The 24,088-nt window shown below is 35.7% G+C and overlaps 1 protein-coding gene across 1 annotated transcript in view; it reads left to right on the top strand.

Moving 5' to 3' along the window:
- LOC145684386 (uncharacterized) overlaps positions 1-23,517 on the top strand; it is a 74,555-nt gene extending 51,038 nt beyond the window's left edge. The window contains exon 3 of the mRNA XM_081756644.1: positions 22,995-23,517. Coding sequence (XP_081612770.1) covers positions 22,995-23,064 — 70 coding nt within the window. The 3' untranslated portion in view covers positions 23,065-23,517. The remainder of the gene's footprint in view (positions 1-22,994) is intronic.
- The last annotated feature ends 571 nt before the right edge of the window (positions 23,518-24,088 follow it).

Here is a 24,088-nt window from a genome sequence, read left to right on the forward strand (position 1 = left end):
CTCCCCTACATTTTTTAGGCTGGCATGTACTGTATGTTTTAAAATATAATAAGAAACAACTATAAACTCAATTTTATTTACAGTAATTGGTATAATACTTACCGGGAAGAGGATAATTCATTTGATTCCGCATGATACATTTTTTTTACTGTAGTATCTTAGAGTGAATGCTCTCTGCAGTCCATTTCACGACGAGCTTCTTTCTCAACAAAATATTTACTTGATTTTCTGAAAAGTGATTCTTTAGCTGTTGCTTCACTTCTTCGTCAATTGTTTCTTGCATACGTTTTAGCTCAGCATCTTTTGTTTTGAAAATTTCTTTCAAAATATTTACTTGATTTTCCAGAAATTTGATCTCTTTCTAGCGGTTGAAACAATTCATCCCTGTTCATCGTTTCCTCAACATCCGATGGCCGCTCTAATGTTGAAATACTTTCTAGTATCTGTTGGTGTTCCTAAATTGAGAGAAATAATTGGTTAGGTTACTAAAAGAGATTGGTTAGACTACTCACTGTCACTAGCTTAGAATTATATATATATATACAGTGAAACCTCTACTAACGGACACCTCCATAAAGCGGACACCTCCCATAATGGACATATTTTGTAATCCCCAAACACTGTAATAGGAAAAAACATATTGGTAAACCTCTCTAAAGCGGACACTCTCTAGTACGGACACGGACAGTCTTTCTTGTCTTTTATAGGTATTATTTACCTCCGTATTACGGACACTTTCTCTAGAAACAAGTTGAAAAGTATAGTAAAAAATACACCTATAGTAATTCATACGTATGTCACCAAGGAAGAATATGAAGGTGTGACAACATTTTGCCTCCTCAACTGTCTCTTCAGCAACTCAGAGGAAGGTACCCTGTTTCACAACACCCTTATATCCTTTGCTTGCATTCCACTCCCACCCAACCTGTTTCAGAAACAAAAGTGATTGACAGTTGCCCACTGTTTGGGATGACACATCATTCTACTGTCCCGCTGGAATCTCTAACGAAGCAGAAGACAAGTTTTGTATTTTTGACCACGGGTGCGCATATTGTCTTAAAAAAAAGTCATTACTGGACTGCAATTAACTCACAAATTAAAGCAACACACCGAAAACGTAGTAAGTAGCGATAAGTGTAAAGCGCAGAGAACTATAATATCTTATTCCCATGCTGTGTCTCGAATTGGATGGCGCAAGATAATGCAGGTACAGTAACATTTTGGTAATATTCATAAATACGTGATTCATGCAAAAATATTTTTTCTAATTGCATATTACCTTGTTTATTAATTTACGTAAGAAAATATTGAAACCTCTCTAAGGCGGACACCTCTCTATAGCGGACAATTTTTGATTCCCCACGGCTGTCCGCTTTAGAGAGGTTTCACTGTATTTCCATGTTAGCCCTCCACTAGGATTAGGAATTACATTTGTGAGCTTTCAGCATCTATGGCCATGTTAGCCCGTCACTACAATTAGGATTAGGAATTACATTTGTGAGCTTTCAGCACCTATGGCCATGTTAGCCCATCATTTGTAAAAGTTAAGTTGTATTAATTATATTTTCTTATGTCATTAAAATATTTGTCGAGTAACAGCAATTTTAAATGTGAAATGGGGTAAGCATCCTTAGATTTCTAGGCCTTCAGCATCTATGGCCATACTAGGATTAGGATTAGGAAATAGATTTCTGGGTATTCAGCATTTATTTCCATGTTAGCCCTTCACTAGAATCAGGATTAGGAATTACGTTTGTGGGCATTCAACATCCATGTTAGGCCTTCACTAATATTAGGACTAAGAGTTAGATTTCTGGGGATTCAGCATCTATTTCCATGTTAGCCCTTTACTAGGATTAGGATTAGGAATTACATTTGTGAGTTTCAGCATCTATGGTCATGTTAGCCCGTCACTAGAATTAGGATTACGAAATAGATTCGTGTGCTTTCAGCATCTATTTCCATGTTAGCCCTTCAATAGGATTAGGATTAGGAATTACATTTGTGAGCTTTCAGCATCTATGGCCATGTTAGCCCATCACTAGGATTAGGAATTAGATATGTGGGCTTTTAGCATCTATTTCCATGTTAGCCCTCCACTAGGATTAGGAATTACATTTGTGAGCTTTCAGCATCTATGGCCATGTTAGCCCGTCACTACAATTAGGATTAGGAATTACATTTGTGAGCTTTCAGCACCTATGGCCATGTTAGCCCATCAATAGAATTAGGATTAGGAAATATATTTCTGAGTATTCAGCATCTATTTCCATGTTAGCCCTTCAGTAGAATTAGGATTAGGAATTACATTTGTGAACTTTCAGCATCTATGGCCATGTTAGCCCGTCACTAGGATTTGGAATTAGATTTGTGGGCTTTTAGCATCTATTTCCAAAACTAGCAAAAAGTAGAATGATTTACCGAAGAAATGAGTTGATAGTAGTGTTCAAGTAGTCAAGAAAGTATTGAACACATTTTTTTAGGGCAGTAGGGGTTTTTGTACAAACCATAAAGGTAAGTAGAAGTGATTTATGTGAGAAAAGAAAGTGAATTGTTGGTAACGAAGAAAAAAACAATGTGCCGCGCGGGACTCTAACCCGCCTTCACTCGCTAACGCTCGCTTGGGAATGCTGTCTAGATTTAATGTTGGTAACGTAATTTAACGTATGAAACCATAAAACAACCGCATCGGAATATAATGTCGCAACAAAGTAGGTGGAAAATCTGACGCGCCAAAGCTATACAATCGCCAAAAGTAGCAAAGTACTAATTTATAAATGGTGGAAAGAATACATTTTTTAAAGTAATGTAGAATTATGTAGTAATTGAAATGAAGTACTATTAATAAACCCTGAATCACCGTTATTAATAGACGTCAGTCTGTCTCCTCTCTCTGACTTGAATTTCTGAAGAACTACTCAAACTTCTTTTACATGTGAATTAATGCATGGAATTTCGAGAAATAGGCAGGAAGTAAAGTCGTGTGTGGCAATGTTATATGCAAAATTATAAAGACAGCAAAGTATCTTGGAAAAATTGTGAACATACATATTTTTGCGCAAGTGTTGACAAAATGGCGGGACGTGTGTTCTGGCAGTTACCCAACCTAATTTGTTTATAACATTTAAAAATTTAATATGTTTATCTTATCAGTAGTAGAAGTTTAGAAAATCCACTAACATGAAAATTTAAACTGTTTAGCGGTTTAAAAGTATGTGGACTTTAAAAGCATTTTTGAAACATATTTACCTTTAGGGGACATATTGTAAATAAATATCCATTTTGCGTACTCTCTAGATATAATAAAATAACATAACATCGTTCAGAATATACATTCTAAAGACTCCCCTGGAGACAACAGTAATACTATACTGTGATTTAAAAAACGAATTTAACTTTAAATCAAACATAGTAATAGAATGCAATTTTCTTTGTGATTTTACATAAATTCCCGGAAAATTCCCATTTTTGGGAATCTTCCCGGGAATATTCCGAAAAATATCTTCCCGGGAATTTACCCATCACTAGTCTCTGCATTGCCGCGGATCACGGGACGTATAAGAGCAAACGGCCAGGGTTCTGATACTTCGCAGAGCGTCACGGAGACTCTGTTCTACTGAGCTGTGGTGGTAGGAAAAAGCATCAAGACATAACCCAAAATTACAGTATATCTATGTATTATCTGTCAAGAAAGTAAATGTACACCTGTTTCTTGAGTCTGACATTCCTGCGCTTCATCCATGGATAGTATGAGAATTAAATCAATCAAATGTTTACTCAGGAGCAAGAAGAAAAGTCTAATCTGAATAAGATATTGCAGAGGGGCGCAAACTGTGAATACAAATAGTCCATAGTGTAAGAAAGAGCGACACCGAAAAAGAAAGCCCGAAACAGCTGCTAAACGGAGAAAAAAGAGTAAAAATTGTCGAAGTGGGAACATAAAATGCAAATACAACAAATATGCTAACAACTAAGCGTTTACCAAGCAACGATCTTGGTGTAGTGGTTAAGGCGCTTAACCAAAGAACGGCGGTTCTAATCTGCTCCAAGTAATATATTTTTATTTTTTTAAGTAATGCATACAGCACATGAAAGGTGGTAAAAGAGAGCGTATTACCCGTTTAATATGTTAAGTGAAAACGAGTTAAAAATTTCGTTGAAATTTATTAGAGAAGTGAGACAAAATGAGGAAGCAAGTATATTTAATCAGGGGTTGTATCAGAGGTTGGTGACCGGAACTGAGAGTGTGGTGCTTCCATTCAAATCAACAAGATGACAAATAGAAGCTTACATAATAAGAATGCCAAATACAAACAGCCATAAAACAGCAAAGTAATAATTGCAAGCGTTATCACCTAAGGTTCCAAGATCCGAACAACATATCACTAATATCCCGAATGCCAAAATATTGTGACTTACACAACTCTCCCTCTCCCCAAATGTGTCCTGTGAAAACAATCACAAGTTTGGGGTGAGGGACCATATTGAGACTACAATATTAAACTATATAAGTATACTTTTAGCAGATTCGTATTCAGTTATTTTTTTCCACAAGTTTTATTGATATTCAAGACAACAAAAGCACTATATTTGTTAACGACAAAGCGAAGTTATTGCAACACTGCGTTACAGAGTGAATCATGCATATTACACTCGTGAGTTTTGCTATGAAGAGGTTAGCCACCAAGGCACGCTGAATAACGCCTGAAGGAAGCAGCGAGAACAGATAGCGATACAATAAACGGAACAAACAATGCATTACAGACATTTCAAGAGAAAAAAAGAAAGATCCCTCTTTCCACACTTCATGCTGTAGTTCTAACTTCCATTTTCCCATCAAAGTTACATGCCTAGACTATTATACAATTCCATTACACTTAATTCAGAGCCTTCAAACAACTTTGTTCTACAAAGGGAAACGTAGAACACTGCACTTATAGATATAACATACATAGACAGTTAAGTAGTAATAGATGAATGCAATTAATCCCACATAATATCGATTATCTAAATATACACTGGTTTCAAACAATTAGACACATAACAAACATATACAACTTCATTATAACCTATCATATGTTAATTCCACTTCACAAGTGGTAGAATGAAAACCGTAGACTGACCGAAGAGTGAAAACCGTAGAAAAAAGAATATTTAAAAAAATGCAATTATGAACACAAGTTAGTGAAGGAAACAATGACGGTCAATAACAAGAAGATGATCCGAGGTCGGATTTCGAGAAATAACTTGATAATGAGATGAAAACAGAATTTTATAAAAGGAATGGTTATGATGCGCTAGACACACAATGGTTGCCTATTTCGTCTTGTCATGTGAAAATGTCTCTTTTTAGAGAGGCGAGAAAAAGTCTGTGTTTCGTGTTGTGCAGTGGCGGATCTAGCTCGGGGACGGGGGGCCTAGGTCCCCCACTTTCAGGTTCACGAAAATAATTTAAGCTATTATTTATATAGTTTTGAAAATTTATAGTAAGCTCATGATATACGTATCATAGTCTAAATTCAGACAGCCCCCAGTTTTTACCTTCTAGATACGCCACTGGTTTCGTGATTATTTCGATGTCATCTCGTGTTTCGGAAACGAGACAAATTGTTATCTAGTCTCGTTTCGTCTAATCATCTTTCGTAAACCTCATAATTATATAAGTAAAACTGGAAGCCATGCGGCTTCGAAATGTAACGAAGTTTACATGTTAGAATTGATAATCGGACAAGAGAGGGCTAAGGAATGCTTTGAAGACATTTAAAACGCGACGAGCCCAGACAAGGACCTGTCATGTCTCGTCTAGGAAAACGGGAAAGGATTCTTTACGATTGCTTTGAAAATAAAATAACTTGAAAAGGATTTGAAGCCATATTGATTAGCTGTACTACTCGCAAGTCCAGCACTTCACCCCTACATTATCTTCTCATGCAACATCATAAGCTAAATATTGCTAAGTTCAACCCTGATGTTTGGAACGAACTGGTAATGTTCCTGTAATGATATTTCCACCAAAGTGCATGCAGAAAAGATAATTTATTCGATGATCTGGAGACAATTTAGTGCCCATTAATAAACTAAATAACATACAATGGGGTGAAATTACAGATATGATATCGTATTATACAGTAACTTCGCCGTGCAAGTTCAATAGCATAATAATAATAATAATAATAATAATAAAATTAATAATAATAATAATTATTAATATTATTATTAACATTTTTCATCGGTCCTGCGCGGAAAGTGAGAATTAAGTCAACCACATGTGTAGTCAAGGTAAGGTGAAAAGTTTAAACAGAATAAGACATTAAAGCGGATGTAAATAAAGGACGACAACGAAAGAGAAATCCAGAAACAGCAGGTAAACGGAGAAAAAAGAGTAGAAATTGTTGAAGTGGAAACATAAAATACAAATACGAATAGGGATGAGCACGAGTCGAGCCAAAATTCGACTCGACTCTCGAGTTCAATTCGAGTCAAGTCAAAGGTAATTTTCTTGAGTTGAGTTTCGAGCCAAGTCGTTGTTTTCGAGGTCCAGTTCCGAGTTGAGTCGAGTTTGATAATGGCTCGCTCGCTCGTTCAGCTTGTTTTGAAATAGTGGTCTGATTAGATTGGAAAGCGAAAGCCATGAGAAATGTAAGCAGCAATGTGGAATACTTTTAGTGTTGCTCACGACAGGGGTGCATCTCGTCTCGTAATTTTAGTGCATCCCGTGGGGCAATTTTAGTGTATCTCGTCACGTCTAGAGAACGACAGGACAAGAGTTTTTTCTATTATTACGAGACAGCCTCAAATGTCGTAATCACCAATAAAAGTATATGCTCTAGTTCTTAAAATCAAGGCTGAGACCTGCACGGTCGAATTCTTGAGCCCAAGCAGAAGACCAACCCGGGTAGTGATATCAACCGGCTCGGCTCGTATCAACTGAGCGAACAGCTCGAGTCGGCTCAGTTGGGATGAGCCGTCGCTCGGCCCAATTGAGCCGATGACCTGAGCCGGCTCAGTTGGAACGAGCCATCGACTCGGCTCAATTGAGACGATGGCTCGAGCTTTCTCGGTTGGAATGGGTCATCTACTTGGCTCATGTGAACCGGTTCAAGCCAGCTAAGTTGAAAATAGTCCACCGGCACGGTTCGACTCAGCTCAACTAAGCCGATGGCTCAAATCGGCTCGGTTGGATAAGCTGTTGTCTCGGCTCACTTCTCGGTTAGGTTCGGTAATGAATGTAGCTGTAAGCCGAGCCGCTCGAGCCGTTGAAAGCCTAAACCTGGTCCCAGCTGTTTTGAACATGTTTGGCTGAAGCCTATAAGTTTCAACAATTTTTGGCTTGAGTTCGAATACTGGCCCCTTCCGAACTCAAACCCAGAATGTGACCGATGCCCTTGCCTCCTGAAGACTTCTCGATGACCGAGATCGACACTCAATTAGCTTTTACTATTCAGATACAAACCGCATATATTTTAAAGATTATACATGGTGTTGATATAATAATAATAATAATAATAATAATAATAATAATAATAATAATAATAATAATAATAATAATAATAATAACGGCATTAAAAGTTTTAAACTTGCCCTAAAATTTGGCAAAACTTACTTAAAAGTAGAGATTTCGGGGAAAGGGTTCCGTACCTTTAAGACACACCTCTGCAATTACCAAAATTTTAAACTAGAGCGTTCGACTGAAGTTTCATGTAAAAAGTATTCTACTGTATGTTTTAAGGAAAATAACTGTAATAAAAAATAACTGAATATCACGCAACAGTAAGGCACATAATAAACTAATCTTGAGGATATGCAGAGGTAAATATAAAAGCGTTGCTACAAAAAAACCTATACACTACACAGACCAAAATTCAATGAGCTCTGATATACAATGTAACGACATATCCTATTAAACAGAATGTAATGAAATAGCCTATGAGATTCAGTCTACAGAGCAATTGTTACTTAAAGAATGGACATACACTATTTCGAGAATCGAGACAAGACAGGAAATGTTTACGATACTTTTCGTCAAGTCTCGATTCTCATCTCCAAAGCGAGACTAAAATTTTGAGTTAGCCTTGTCCCATCTCGAACGTAAAATGTTAATTCTCATGTTATTTTGTTTGTTTTAGAAACGAGATGAGAAATTCCTCTTCTTGTGGGCAACATTAAACCAAACCGAAATATTCTTTCCAAATGTCACGTTTCTGCTTGTAATGGTATAATCTGAGCGATAATTAGCTCCTAGCTTTTAATCTTTTACGAGATAATAATAATAATTATTATTATTACTATTATTATTCCTAAAGATTTGATAGTTCAAGTATAGAAACATCCGAGTATTCAAATATCTGAATATAATAAAACGTATGTCATCGCCGATCAATCGCCATCAAAAATTCTAAAGCAAAAAAAAAAAAAAAAAATGTGCGACGTGGATTCGAACAAGCACCTTAACCAATGAACCGCGATCGCTACGCGGTAAACGATTCGTCTTTAGTCTGGTTACGTTAAGTTTCCTTGTCTCCGCTTGCAAAGTTGTATGTTATATTTTTTTCGATTCGAAAGGTCTTTCGTATTTCTTTTGTGAATAAGATTGTTTTTTCTCCACACGAAACTACAGATACACAGATTTAAATCTCATGCTTTGCATTTGTTTCAAAGCAGTAGCCTTTGCCTGGTCAAAGACTTATCTCCGCACGTTACAGACTAACCAACAGAAATTCATTTTCCGGATTTCGGAATATGGAATTCCGTAAAATTCCGAAACTCAGAAAAATTTCGGAACTCGGAAATAATCCGAAAATTAGAAAATTCCGAAATTCAGAAAAATTCAGGAATTCGGAAAATTCCGGATTTTTTCGAATTTTGGAAGGTTTACGAAATCAGAAATTCCTAAATTTCGTAATTTTTCCAGAATCGGGGTTTTCCGAATTCTGGAATTTGTCCGGTTTTACTTTCGGGAGTCCGGAAAGTAAAAATTCCAGAATTGGCCATCCCTAGTTTACACACAACCTTTCAGAACACTAAACTAATAGCTGTCTACAAACAAAGAAGTGATGCAAAGCATTTTGTATCCTGCAATACGTCATGTATCCAATCAGAAATTGAATATATCTAGCTACTGGAAGTTGAGGTATGAAGAATTGTATTGTGTCTTTTCGTGTCTTATACAACCCTGCAAACCACTGAACGTCTAAACGGCTTTCGTTAAATCCAACTTGTAGTATTCACAGTTCCATCATTTGTATCTATATGATCGGGTTAGTAAAACTTTCTATGATAGGGTTAGTAAGATTTTCTCTGCTCTCCCGTAAAGTTGTGATACGATCTACTACAGGATACAGAACGAATTATCAATTTAATCAAGTTGTTGCATTACTACACATCCGCTTCCGCCTCTCTCAACTCTGGTCGATCTCGTTGACGCAAGATGGTTGGTTTTACACTCCTTTCTTCGTTTACTGAACAAAACAGTAACTATTCTGAATTATATTACTGCGCATAAATATTTCTGATGCCAATAGTTTCCGTTTTGTCCAAGGAATGATCTTTTTCTTATTCACAACATGACCCTTTTATTACATTGTATGAAGAGCATGTAGGTCTAAATACCTCATGTATTACATAGAATGTAGGTTTAACTCTTCCAGCAAAGAACGAACATGTGATCATAGTATATAACCCACAGAAGTGATAGCTGGTAATACAGTGGTCGTTTCCCTAACGATAGAGAGTGAGTGGTGCCCTCCCCGCTGGTCTAGTGGCTAGCACGTCGCCTTTGGTGTACGGTGTCCCAGGTTCGATTCCTGGCGGGAGAACCTTTATGATTTTTAACTGTCCTCGATGTTTCTGCATTCGTGTCCCTGCCGTTATAAGTTATTAGAAAAAGCAAGGTAAACGAGTGAAGAAAGTAAAATTAGCAATAAGTAAGTTACTGAAACACGTTCGGTGAGTCAGTTAAGAAATAAAGAGTCGACAAAGCACTGGCTTTTCGCGCCGTTTATGCAAGTTCGAATCTATCTTGGCTTGACTTTTTATCCATTTTAGAGAAAGTATTGTTTCATTTCGCTACAGGTGGTTACTCTTTTCGTATTTTTCGCCGTCCTTCACAGTTAAAATAACTGGCTATTCTTATTCTTTCTACGAATGATGGATCTTCTCTTTGGTTTCCTGTCAAACATGCACATGTAATGAAAAGACGCTGTTGATAATAATAATAATAATAATAATAATAATAATAATAATAATAATAATAATAATAATAATAATAATAATAATAATAATAATAATAATAATAGTAATAATAATAGTAATTGTAATAATAGCAATAATAATATGAAATATTACTTGTTAACTCGTGTGTGTATTTCGCACAATATAAATTTATATTATCATGTGGAAAGAAGTAAGGCTGGCTGGCACCCCCCCGAAATTTTTTTGATGCGCCTTATGGGTCCACAGTGTCCGACGTTGGTCCCATCCCACTATCACCTCCTGTTGTCTTGATATAAGTTATCAACATTTTGCCTAAAGAGGTCTCTGCCGTGGACCCATGACTCCCCATGACAATCACTCATCGTTCTTTTTGCATTGAAATCGCTTATTTTTCTGAGTACTATGAGTGCATAGTATTCAACGTTGCTCCCATCACTCTACCGTTTATCGTTCTCTCGATATAAATTGCTAATATTTTGTTTGTAAGGGAGATATGGCTTTACAATCATTACGTTTGAGGAAGAATTGAGGAAGATATTGCCTTGCCACAAGCAACACCTATTATTATTATTATTATTATTATTATTATTATTATTATTATTATTATTATTATTATTATTATTATTATTATTATTATTAATTTACTTAGCACTAATGTTGCCTACCACTATTAGCAATGTAATGTGTTACTAAAAAGCAAATCAAATAACACTCCTCGCCATTCACGCTCCCGAACTCGAAATACATGATTTACAGTTCTCTATGTTAGGGAAAAGCACATTTATTATATTATTCTTTCAAATAACACGTTTCACAAGCTGCTTCACTTTCAATGTGTAACTTCATATCCTAACTAACAATCATCTTGTTCCGATAGGAAAATATCCCCCCTGCAAAAGAAAATGCCGGACCGTAGCGAAATGGCGTGAGCCTTCTTTAGGTGATTAATAGGGTCCAATATTTCAATAAAAGAGGATAAGTCCCTGCACACAAATATTTCAGTCAAAGAGGAAAAATTACTCAAACTTTGTCAATACCCATTTATGGGCAAATTTTGGTTCCCTGGAACTTTTTAAGAGTTTGAAGGGACGCCATTTTGAACATTTTCATCTGATTATTCTGGTTAACGAACTCAGTCAAGATACGAGTATTTCAACAATTAATGTTTGTGTCAAGTTTCGTCTCAATCCGCTGAAAATTACGGTGGTTATGGCATTCACAAATAGCGATATATATATATATATATATATATATATATATATATATATATATATATATATATATATATATATATATATATATATATACAGAAAGATAGATAGATAGACACACAGAGGGGGAGAGAGAAAGTGTCTTGCACCCTTCTCGCACCTGTGCTGCGTCAGAGCTAAACCGGGCCTCTTTGCAAAACGTATTGACCAGCCTAACCTAAACACAAGCCTCTTAGTAGTTAACGTAGAAACATGGTCAAGAGGTTTAAGGCATATAGTGATTGTATTTTTAATAACCATGAGTATGGGTTTCGAACCCCTCTACTTCCATTTTTTTTTGCTTTTTGCAGCTACGTTGGAACGTTCAGTTTTTATTCTTTACTAATTGCAAATGGCGTTTACATTCAAGAGGAATTTTAGTGGCATTTGTTCGGATATTCTTCTCTTTCGAAATGAAGACAAGAATAAAAGCAATACGCAAAGCAAAAAGTATTATCAGTAATAAACATTACCAATAATAATTGCTACGAAAGACTAAATACGACCCCTTTTACCATCTCTCATGAGCTGTATGTATTACTAACAAAACAATTAAAAAATGTTCTTGCCGGGGATTTGAACTGGTGGTGAGAAGTGGACTTTGAAGAAACATTTACATTTTAGTAGGTGAAAAAAAAAAGAACTAATGTGTGATAAATGTGGCAAACTGTTTAAAAGACAATCCTATTTCAATAGATTCTCAATCTCATTCAGTGTCACATGCAGCCACATTCTTCCTCATTGGTCGAAAATCATTCGAGCGATCTGCTCCAGACTGCTGCCAGTTAGACTATAGCCGCCTTATTCAAAGTCATCTTGACGTATGCTTAGCGTCAAACTAAAGACCTGACTATTGTACGAAACATATGTTAGTCGAGCTCCTTAGTATGGCACCAATCAAGAGTCAGAACGACTCTGCTTAAGACCTACAGCATTTTATCACAGTTGAAAAGCTTTAAGTCGATTTAATAGTATCCTCGGAGCTCCCTTGCATATGAAGAAAGTTTCGTGACAAAAAAATATGGAAATGAATAATACAAAAATGAGAAATAAATAAAAGAATATCATGTAAGTTGATATAAAATAAGAACTATAAGAATTGTAGCTGATTAGCATTTATTGAAGTATCTGGAAAAGCTGCAGAAATAAGAGATTTTTTCGAGGCAAAACAGTTATTGGGAAGAATGTTTTGCTCATGCTCCACAAACTTTTGTATACCGTTAGTAGTGTTTGGAGTATGAGGGAATTTGAAGGTAAATTTAGGAAATAGGGATTTTATCCGATAAAACATAAAATCCAGAAAAATTCTTGGACTGACTGATTGACTAACATAAATGCTTAAACTTTTCTTTGATCTTCAGAAAGAAACCAACAGAGTAATAATAGTGTGTTTGTAGACCTATGTCTGTTCAAGATAGCATAATTTTTACCAGTTGTTGCTTGAGTGTATACTTTGTAAAAAAAATGAAGAAAAAATAAATAGAAAGAAAAAGCAAATGATCGAAACAAATGTGGTTCGCATTTGTTTTAATATAGCAATTCTTAATATTATTACATAACTTCTGTCATAGGAATTGGGGAAGTGGGACCTGTGTTCTAGAACCTTGCCATTGGGCACTCAACAAACTTGGGAAGATTTGATAAGAAAAGAAAAAATTTTGAGCCAGTCAAGGGAAACTTTTTAAAGAAAACCTACGAGCACTATCCGCTCTTCAGTTTTACGAAAGCTTATTTTGGGTTCGACAGTGACCGTTACGGCGAGTGACTCGTGCGCTGTGAAGAGAGTGGAGTGGGATTTCCTATACTCCTACACTATACTTACATTTTCTCTTATATTTATATATGCATATATCCCCCTTTTTTATAAGATTTCTTTTTTCATTTTACACTTCCCGCTTTTCTCTAAATTTTTGCCCTGTTCAACTTGGCTTTCAGCTCTCTTTCACTATCTGAACTTCTTTCCCGATCTTGGCCTTTTACTGATGTTAAACTTTTTCCGGATTGTGTCCTTTCTTCCTAACTGTGTCCTGTATTTTATTCAATTTTGTTTCTGAATTACAAATTTTTCGTGTGAGGTACATATAAGACAATTTAGCTATTGTAGCACATATGAATCTCTGGATGGTGCACCTACCTTTTTGATCGATAATGGTCTAAGACAAGACAAGAAAGGTTATTTTGTGGCATAATGTTTGATGAAGTTTAAGAATATATATACTATATAACAAGTGATTCGCAAATGTTGTTCGTGAACTTGTAAAAGGTGATCAAAGTAAAAGGTAAGATCATGTAGGTGTATGTACCGTCAAATGGGGTAAATAGAAACACATTTTGGCTATATGAGTGTATAAGTCTAGTCGTAATTAAGATTTCGCGTATTGGATTATTCCAAAAAAACGATCTTAATTTGCTGATGAAATTCAGTAAACGTCATATTAATTTATCAACACCACTTTTCTTCAGCTTGACTTTTCTGTTCAACCCATGGGCAAGGGTGAATAGAAACAGTGACTTTATTTTCATTGTTGTTTCTTTTATACTCAAGGTGACCAGAACTTTTACTTTAAAAAACGGGACGCATACGAATCGGCGACGGGGGGGGGGGAGGGGGGTAGGTGTGACTTCCACATTGCATTTTGAGACTCGGCAGTGTTTTCAATTTACAAAATACACAAATAAGAATGATAACACAGCGTTTCTAACTTAAGTACTACCCAACAATACTTTTAACTACTTGAACACTCTATTCCCCTTTTGAACCACAGAACACTCAATTTTCATTTGAATATTCAGAAGTTCTAGGCATGGCTGAACCTTCCCAATGAGTGTTGGTACGGAAGAGTGTAGAATTAGCATTGACCATTTATATTTTGAATAATTATTACGGGACACCTGGGCCTTTTCTGCTTAAAAACGGGACATTTAGTCGTCCCGTTTGAGAATCAGAAAAAAACGGGACAGCGGTTCAAAATAAGGGACTGTCCCGGCTAAAACGGAACGTCTGGTCACCTTGTTTATACTATCGGAAAGGTAAAAAGAAACAGCACTTTTGTTGAAACAAACTACTCATTTGATACCTGCAAGATATAAGTTCAATAAGACCAGTATTACGTAAGTTACAAACTTATAAATCAATACAATGTATATACAAAGTAGGTACAAACGACCATACAGTTTTGATGATATTTGAAAAAGACTTAAAAACACTGAAATCACCAGGGAAATTTATTATATACCTAAAGCGAACGTTTAATAGGAGCCGACAGTTTCGTCACAATATCCTGATGTAGTAAGAAAGATTATTCAGAAGTTTCTGAAAATGTCATTGTTTTTAATGCTCTCTTATAAAATAGCAGTCTTAGGAAGTAACGTAACACAAGTAACGCGTTACGATTTAACCCTGGAATACACAGACAAAAAAAGCTTACGTGAATACACAGGTGGAGTGCCAGCTCACCCCATATAATTAAACGCTACTAAATTTAAAATACACGAACTTAAATATGTTTATTTTATTTTATCAGTTACAAGAAGACACAATAGGAGTTTGTATGTAATTTTTAAAAAACACAGCTATTCCTTACTACACGAAATGCGGACTTCCTTTTTGTGCTCAGCGCAAACAGCCTCTTTGCATCTGAAACAAAAAGATTTAATTCTTCTGTCTTTATTCCTAGGGCACGTTTGACATCGTGCTTGCTCTGGAAGGCTAGATGTTAAATGAATTATAGGTGACAGTTCTTTATGAATTCCAAGGGTATTTCTGATACCAATAGACAAGTTAGTCGACAGATTCTTCTTGAGGCGCTCCAGCATGTACGGTCTAGCTAACTGCACCCCAAGTTTTTTTTTTTTAGAAACTCCTAACAAATGGTTGAGAATTCCATTTATGACCGTTTTTTCCTAATATAGAGGCTCCCCTTTAGCTTGATCATTTTCGATGTTACTCTCAGTGTCAATCGTGTCCCTTCCACTAATTTCATCATCGACTTCCGATTATACTTCAATATTGCCATCAGACTCACTGAAATTACCTACATAATTATAATCTTCTTATAATGTGTTCAGTACAAAGTCTGTAAACGTGCTTGAACCTGTACACACTTTCGCCATCATGCAAATAAACAAATATGCACGCAAAGTATCTAAAACGAATTTCGTCAAAAATAGAATTTCACATACGTAAATACACAGGCTGGAGGACCCCATCCCTTGAATATATTCTCTTCTAAAACGAGACAATTTGCTTCACACCCACCACCGTGAATGCCAAGCTCCAAAATGAGAATACACGGAAGCACCAACCAATGTGCCTGAGAACAGAGCCACAATGGCGATGAGTATAACGTCTGGGGTGCTCCAGCACCCCCTGTGTATTCCAGGGTTAAGTAACGTTTCCTAGTAACGCGTTACATTTTCGTCAAAGTAACTGTCATGGTAACGCGTTACAAAGTTTCAAGTAACGTACCTACTTTGCGTTACTTTTTGCACATTACATTTCGGATGAGTAACTACAATATATGTATATTTTTTTCGGAAACAAACGTTTCTTCCCTGTAAATAAATTTCTCAGAATGGAACAATGGGAAATGAACTACGTATGTCAGTGACCGACAGTCAGTCACCGACACACTAAGAAACAGATACGATCATAGTGCCACTTGCTGTTTTTGCAAGTTAAGGACAGCCTCAGGGAAATCACGTGTACTGATTGCAAGCACCTGGACGATTTTGTCGTAGATTTTGACAGCTCCAAATCAATACATTCAGTGAGTGAACTACGAGTGCAATGGTACCGGTAGTCTATTTTACTTTGATTGGTGTTGTTTTTATAAAGATGGAGAACTAAAATATTTTATCGTTTGAACATTCGAAATAATACTTTTGCTTAAATTGTGAAGATGATGGTAGCATAATTTAAAAGTAAAGTGGTGTCCCGGCGGGAAATATTTACCAACAACTAAGGTCCCGTAATTAATGATATTCAGTAACGGGTTAATACGGATAAAATGTGTTCTGATGAGCAGGCCTACTTTATTGATGTAATGTTAATGGTATGTAGTATTAGAGTGCTTTTAGATCAGTTTGCGTATCCTAAAGTCCCGTTGATTATAGAGTTTGGAACAACTAGCTTTAAAAGAATGCATCAATTTTAGGGTTACTGGCAAGTTTTGATTCACCCCAGTTCATCTGTTCTAATTTTATTAGTTGTAGTTTAATACTTCTCTATATTCTATTTTTTTTTAATTTTACATAACTTTTATTATTGTTATATAATTAGTTTAGCAGAATAATAATAAGCAATCATTTTTTCTAACGCATAGGGTTGGGCACGAGTCAAGCTAAAACTCGACTCGAATTCAAGTCGAGTTTTGAGTAGAGTCAAGGGTAATATTCTCGAGTCGAGTTCCGAGCCGATTCACTGTTTTTGGAGTCGAGTCGATGGCTCCAAATGGCTCGCTCGTTTTGATAAATGGCTCGCTCGTTTTGAAATCATGGACTGATTACCTTGGAAAGCGAAAGGCATGAGAAATGTCAGCTAAGCAGTAATATGGGATACTTTTAGTGTTGCTTACGAGAGGGAACACTGCTTGCATCTCGTCTCGTCTCAATAGCGAGACCACAAGAGATATTTTGTAACATGCTCAGCTCGGCTCGGCACAATTGAGCCGATGGCTCGCTTGGGGTGAACCATCGGTTAGCGCTGGCTTGGTTCGGGTGAGCCATCTGCTCGGTTCGGTTCAACTGAGCCGAGGGCTCTAGCAGAGTCGGTTGGATGAGCTCTTGGCTCGGCTCACTTCTTAGTTCGGGTCGATAGTGAATGAGCTGTGAGCCGAGATGCTCGAGTCGTTGACAATTCTTAACCCGGGACGAGCAGCTTTGGAGATAATTGGCCAGTGCTCTATAACTTTTAACAATGTTTGGCTCGTGCCCGAATACTCAACCTAGACCCTCAACCCAAATTCAGAAGCTACAGAACAATGTCCTTCACTCCTAGACTTCACGACTACCGAGGTTTGCAATCAAAGTTTTTCAATATTGAAATAGAAACCACCTATCTTTCATGTTTATACAGTGTTGTTATAATTAAATAATTAATAAATAATAATAATATAAGTAGTGATAGTAGTAGTATCATTGATAATTATATTGTCTATGTAAGATACTTGAAGAGAGTACTCGAAAATACACGCCGGATTTTGCTCGACTCGACTTGAAACTCGACCGTAATTTGAGTCGAGTTGGATGAATTTTTTTCGAGCCGAGTTATCGGGTCGAGCTCAAAGATGTCTTTCGAGTTTCAAAGAAAACTCGCTCGTGCCCATTCCTACGAGTATCGTAGAATGGCATTTTAGTCAATGTTACATTATTTGAAAATGTTCATAAAGCTGTCAAGTAAAAATTTGTCCTTTCATTTACATAAAGCGACTCAGAACGTGCAAAGATGATGATAATAATAATAATAATAATAATAATAATAATAATAATAATAATAATAATAATAATAATAATAATAATAATAGAGGTAGTAATAGTAGTACGAAAACTTGAAGTAATAACTCTTTCTTTCACATATTCTAAGTTTCGGACCTAAAAGTAACGCATTAGTTTCGAAGTGACAGTGTCTTTTTTTTTGGGCAAGTAAGGCGTTACATTTTATGAGAAAGTAAAGCAACTTGTAACGCAATACATTTTTACAGGATACTTACCAACACTGTAAAATAGTCTCACATATCCCACATGTTCACATTTTCGCGCTTGGGTAGTGAATAGTCTTACTGAGTATTTTAGCTTCCCATAAATCTTTACCACAGCAAAATCGCCAGCTTTTAGAAAAACATCATCTAGTTCGTCATCATCTGGAATGTCTTCTGGAATGTTGTCTTTCTCCTTTTCCAACAATTTAAACCTTTGTCACTGTCGTGAAGAGAATAATCGTCTAAGCTCTCTGATGACGAGTGTTTTGCTCGTGTATCAACTTTCTTGTTCGTGAGAGATCCGTTCAGTTGCTGTCGGAGTAAGAAGATCCAAGTTAAGTTTCGTTGTGATTTGATGAAGATATATCATTTTCAGAAAACAAACCGAAAGTTTTATCAGAAACAACATCTATCCGTACTATTCATATTCACGGAGAAATTAAATGCCGACTAAAAGCAGGGAGTTCGTGTTACTTTTCGGTTCAAAATCTCTTGTCGTCGCGAATTCTGTCGAGGAATTTGAAGCATAAAATATACAAAACGATAATCATGCCTGTTCTGTATGGTTGCGAAACATGGTCGCTCACTCTGAGGGAAGAACATAGACTGATTGTATTTTAGAACAAGATCCTGAGTCGAATACTTGGACCCAAGAGGAAGGGGAATGGCGGGAACTTCATAACGAGGAACTACATAATGTATACGGTTTGCCCAACATTGTTAGGGTCGTCAAGTCTAGGAAGCTTAGGTGGGCAGGTCATGTAGCTAGAATGGAAGAAAGAAGGAACGCTTTCAAAGTCTTGACTAGAAGACTATAGCGGTCATTTGTTTTCGTCCCAATGAGAGAACATCATTCTCCTGCGTTGCCTTGTTTGACACATTTCGCTACTTACAAGATCTAAATACAAGCTGGTGGGTGAGTGATTGCATGGTGCTTCCGTAGCGGTCCTTACTTTGGCTTTAGTGGTTAGGAAGAGTACCGCTCCGTCAGAAGAATAAATATGGGAATAATAAGGGAAGACCTCACTTGCTTGTGTCTTTATTTATTCATTATGTAAAATTGTAATGGGCTTCTTTTTTCTTTCTTTTGTGGCGACAATTACCGTTTCTTTGTCCTTTTACATTCCAAAATTTCAGCTAATGTTCACATTATTTATATTTGGCAACATAGGCGCCGGAACCTGGGGGCTCAGTCCTCTTCAGTTTATTGGTTATAATGGATTGTTAGCAATTGTCGTTTCTGAATTGTTGCAACGATATTATTGAATTGAGTTAATTATCATTCAGCGTATCTTTACAGCAGCGTGGCTATATGAGACGTGGACCTACAATTTAAGGTAAAATCCGACCCACTGTCGTTCAATGCTGTCCCACCGGGAATCGATCTCGGGACTCTGTGTACCAAAGGCACACGCGATATCCACTAGACCAGCAAGTAGGGCTGCAACTGCATTGTGACGAGCTGTCAGTAGTTCATTGTTGGCGCACAGAAACGAGGAACGTAAATAGGAAGAAACACTGGTGATAATCCAGGGATGCTCGTGGCGACATGTTTCCTCCAATCTTGGAACTGGGGGGACTGTCCCCCCAATAATCCGATTTGAAACGTGTTTTTTGCTTAAGTAGAAACTTACCAATTGAAAATATACATGTATCAGATTTCAAATGTGTTTACGGCACTGATTAGTAATACTGATATGAACCACTACTTCTTCTGCATCGCCTAATACTCATTTACTCTACTACAGGTTCACCTAAGAAATCAGATTCATCTACCATAATATGAGTTTCATCTCCTCCAGCCCCCAGAATAAGCCTCATATCTACCCACCTTCCAATATTGAAGAAAACTCTGCTCCCCTGATTCTCCACAGCATTGTTTTCCAACTTCATAAACACTTTGAACATCGCTTATAAAAAAAAAATAGACTACAGCAGAATGTTTTGTCCGTCCCTCGATTTGCGCCGCTGGGGAGAAAACGAATGAAAGCTGTTTACCAGAATTGGGGGGAGGGGGGCTCAGGTTGTAAGGTGCCTAAATCCATCACTGATTAAAATCAGTTGGTTTTGAACCAACTAACCCTACATCTAACAAATTCCTTGTTCCTGTTTACGGTGGTTGAGGCCCTCCAATGTTTACCTCGTGTCGGCGCCTATGTTTGGCAAGATTCCATCACTATTATCTGACAGTACATATAATTAATTAAAAATTTAAGCTAGTATAAATTTTAAAAGCTCAGATAATGTATGAATGTTTTAAATTTTAAATTTTCGTTTACGATCAAAGAAATCTATTTAATCTGTTGTCTTGAAACAACATAGAAAACATAAAAAAATAAATATGGTCATTTCTTTTAACATACCAAACATGGTAATATAGCTATTATTTTAACGGAAATTAGTACCAATATGACGTCTTACACTTTTATTCATTCCACTAAAAATTTAAATTAAATTAACTTGATTTTGAAAGTAAGTTGCTGTTAATAAATAAGTTAAACTAACATTTAAAAAAAATATAAATTTTGTTTAAAAACGTAAACTAGTGATCTGTTTAAGCGTAGCGTGTTTCAAAAAGAATCTGATTCTCAATGTAAAAAGAAGTGCAATATTCTGGTTATTTTTCTTTTCTTTTTGTTTGCTGTAACTTCTACGAACTGGGTGTAAAACGGGAAATTATTATCATTTATATGTGTGTTTCCATTCCATAACGACGATTTTTTCTGCCAATGACGAAATCAGAGGCACAACCATTGCGTATTTCTCAAATGTTTGTTGATATTGCTGTTATCTGTTTCTAAGGTACATGTTTCGGCAGTACTCAGCTCGAAAGTTCATTATCCCGTCATATCGGAATTCTGAAACTTCTGGACCACGCATTGCCGGACCTCCGTTGATAAGGACTAATTGTCTTGTCTTTTCTTGTACAATCACTTCCCGAAACTTGCGCCTATATATAGCCACTTAGTATATATAGCAATGCCATGGTATTTTTGTGGTTAAATTTGTGATTTTTGGTATATAGTGGTTATGGAATATCAATTTGGACATTAGCTTCATTATTGTCGAAGAATTTTTATTCCTTTCTGCGTGAAATACAAAATCTTATAAACTCTTTCGAGTAGATCATATAATGAGGTAAAGAAGTGAAGTTTGTTACAATAGGTTGAAGTTTAATAATGCACAGAATTATCTTCCGACACAGTATGGTAAAGTAAGATCAACATAAAGCGAATACCTATTTCCTATTATAATGATTTTTAATTAGTATATAGCTTTCATTGAATATTCTCTCGGTTACCTTCTTCAGCAGAGAATATACCTTAATCTGTTTTCTCGTCAAATTTTAATGCCTCGTTTGTTTTTTGTGACAGATATGTGTATCTCTCAATATCATTTACACTCCCTTTTAAATCACGTTTTTAATTGAAAGTATCATATATTAGTAAAGAGCTTCAATGTTTAATAAAAATAATATAAATTATTGTACAGTGTGATTTTAAGACATCTAAAGAAACAGTATCTGAAACAAGAAATTCTATGCAATATGTGTCCACTCTTTCAGTCAAAGTTAATTTGCAGAAAATTAAAACCACTGTGTATTCCTGAAAGCAGATAGAAAGAAAAGCTATAGAGAGTCATCAATCAGTAATTTAACTTGAAAACTCGCAAGCACACTTTTCATGCAGATGTTTTATACTTTGACTTTCGTGCATGGTTTTTCCTTTCAAGTTTCTATCAGAAAACGCAGGTTAACTTTAGCGAATCAAAGTAGATGCAACCTTCACTTTTGTGAGATTCAACATTAGTTATACTTGATTAAATTATTGCCTAACGTAAAGAAATAATAACCAACTAATATCGTGATGCTATGATAATATGCTTTTTTTCAAAATTATCTTGATTGCATCATTAAAAATCAATTAGATCGAACTCATAGTGAATACAAAACTGATTTCCAAACGCAACATTTCGAAGTACCTATTCCTTTAATACTGACTTAGCGAAATGTCTTTTACTTTCTTAAAAAATAAGAAGTATATTTTCTTCACGTAATGTTTACGAGCAATACACGTGAAAATATCTTAAACTTTATTTCAATTGCTAGTTTTTAAAAAAAATAGTCGAGCTCAACAAGATTCTTATTAAAAGAAGAAATTTAATTAACGTATTCCGTGCGGCACATTTTCTTCCTTTGTTCGATATATGTTATTATTTTTTTTTGTTTAGGTTTCTTCAGTTTATTTTACGTTTTCGCATAGAGAAATTGTTAGTTGATGGATTGAGATAACATCTCACATCCTTTGAATATCAAAACACTATATTTTCGTTAATACGTATTATCAATGAATATTCCGAAGTTAGTGTACAAGCAGTTCTCTAACGGCATAGGAACAGTTAATCTGTGTAAATTTATATTTTATTCTAATGGTAAAAAGATCAAATTTCCTGAAGGTTCTCATATTAAATCTATTCTTTATTTTGCTATTGAATTTGCCGGAACAAATCAAATTCTATTATTTAAGATTTGGATATTTTCTGTATAAGCTTACATTTATATTTTACTGTACTTCTTAACTATTCACCATAAAATTATCATTCTTAATTGCTTTCAAAGCAAGTAGAGGAATTCAATTTCATCGAAGTTTTGGCACTTCAAAGCGGCTACATCGACGAACCTGCCGTAGTTTTTCTGTTTTTTTTTCCACTAGAAAACTTTGTACAGCGACCTTTAACTGTAAAGTTTTACGGTTTTCAATAAATTTCTAATTTTCAATCTTAACTTACAATAGTTTTTTTGATAATTAACTAAACGAGAACTTAACTTTCGCAGGAACTTGGGAAAAATATTCATTTGTTTAAGAAGGGAATCAAAATACAAGTTAAATAACCGCTTTCAATAAAGTGGATTACAATATTACAAGTAATGCAATAACGTATTTAAAAAGTTTCTGAAGACAGTACCTGCCGAGATATACAAGTTAAAAATGGAATATAAATATCTAATAGAAAGAGAAACCTCCTTCACAGAAAGTGTACTATGCTCTAAATTTGGTTGCAGAAACTGTTACGTTAAGCTAGAGCCATTGAATCTGAAGAAAATAGAAATTCAGGTGTTGAAAGAGGAACATGAAGAATCATCATCTGTAGTCACAGAACTTGTGAAAGAGTATGACACCATAACTTCTTCAACTCTATTAAAAGCACAGTCACGTGATACGAGCACAGAACTGGACATCAAAACAGATACAATATCTGGGTCTGAAAACGACTTGGATATAAACATTAGTGAAAATGAATCGTCTTCACCATGTGGATTATTCTCAAATGTTAGAGAAGGAAATAAATCATGTGAAAGAAGGTAAGTATTCATTTTCTGTACCAATGGCAATTGATTTATTTGAATAGAACCGGAATGTGAAAAAAGGAAAGAATTACACAAGGCGGAAATTGGGAAACGATTCTAGGTTTGTAAAAAGTAAAGAAGTTTGACCAAACGTTTTCAGTTTATGTATAATAAGAACTTCATTATTTGTACGCAGCTTCACACAATCTAGTAAGCCATAAAATGACCTATAGAAATCCTGCATTGTATTGTTGTTTAAGATCTCCATCACTGCTACATTTTCAAAAAGGGAACTTTTCAATCGTGCTTTCAATATATTGAAAATAAAATAATCCTATGGAACATCTGGCAACTATGTGAGGCCCATAAAACAATGTTTTGATCTGAAGTTTACAAAAATCATTGCGTTCAATTCTATGCAACTGCTTTCATCAGTATATACTCAGAGATACATTTCTGGTTCGTAAAATTATCACCAGCAGATTTTTCAGAAAATAGAAAAAGAAGGGACTAGTAACAATTTGACCTACGGTATCTTAAGCATAACGGCAAATGTCTTAATTTGTTTTATATTGGTTGGA

This window comes from Thermobia domestica, chromosome 4 (genome assembly GCF_964235325.1).
Source record: "Thermobia domestica chromosome 4, izTheDome1.hap1.1, whole genome shotgun sequence".
Taxonomy (NCBI): Eukaryota; Metazoa; Arthropoda; class Insecta; order Zygentoma; family Lepismatidae; genus Thermobia; species Thermobia domestica.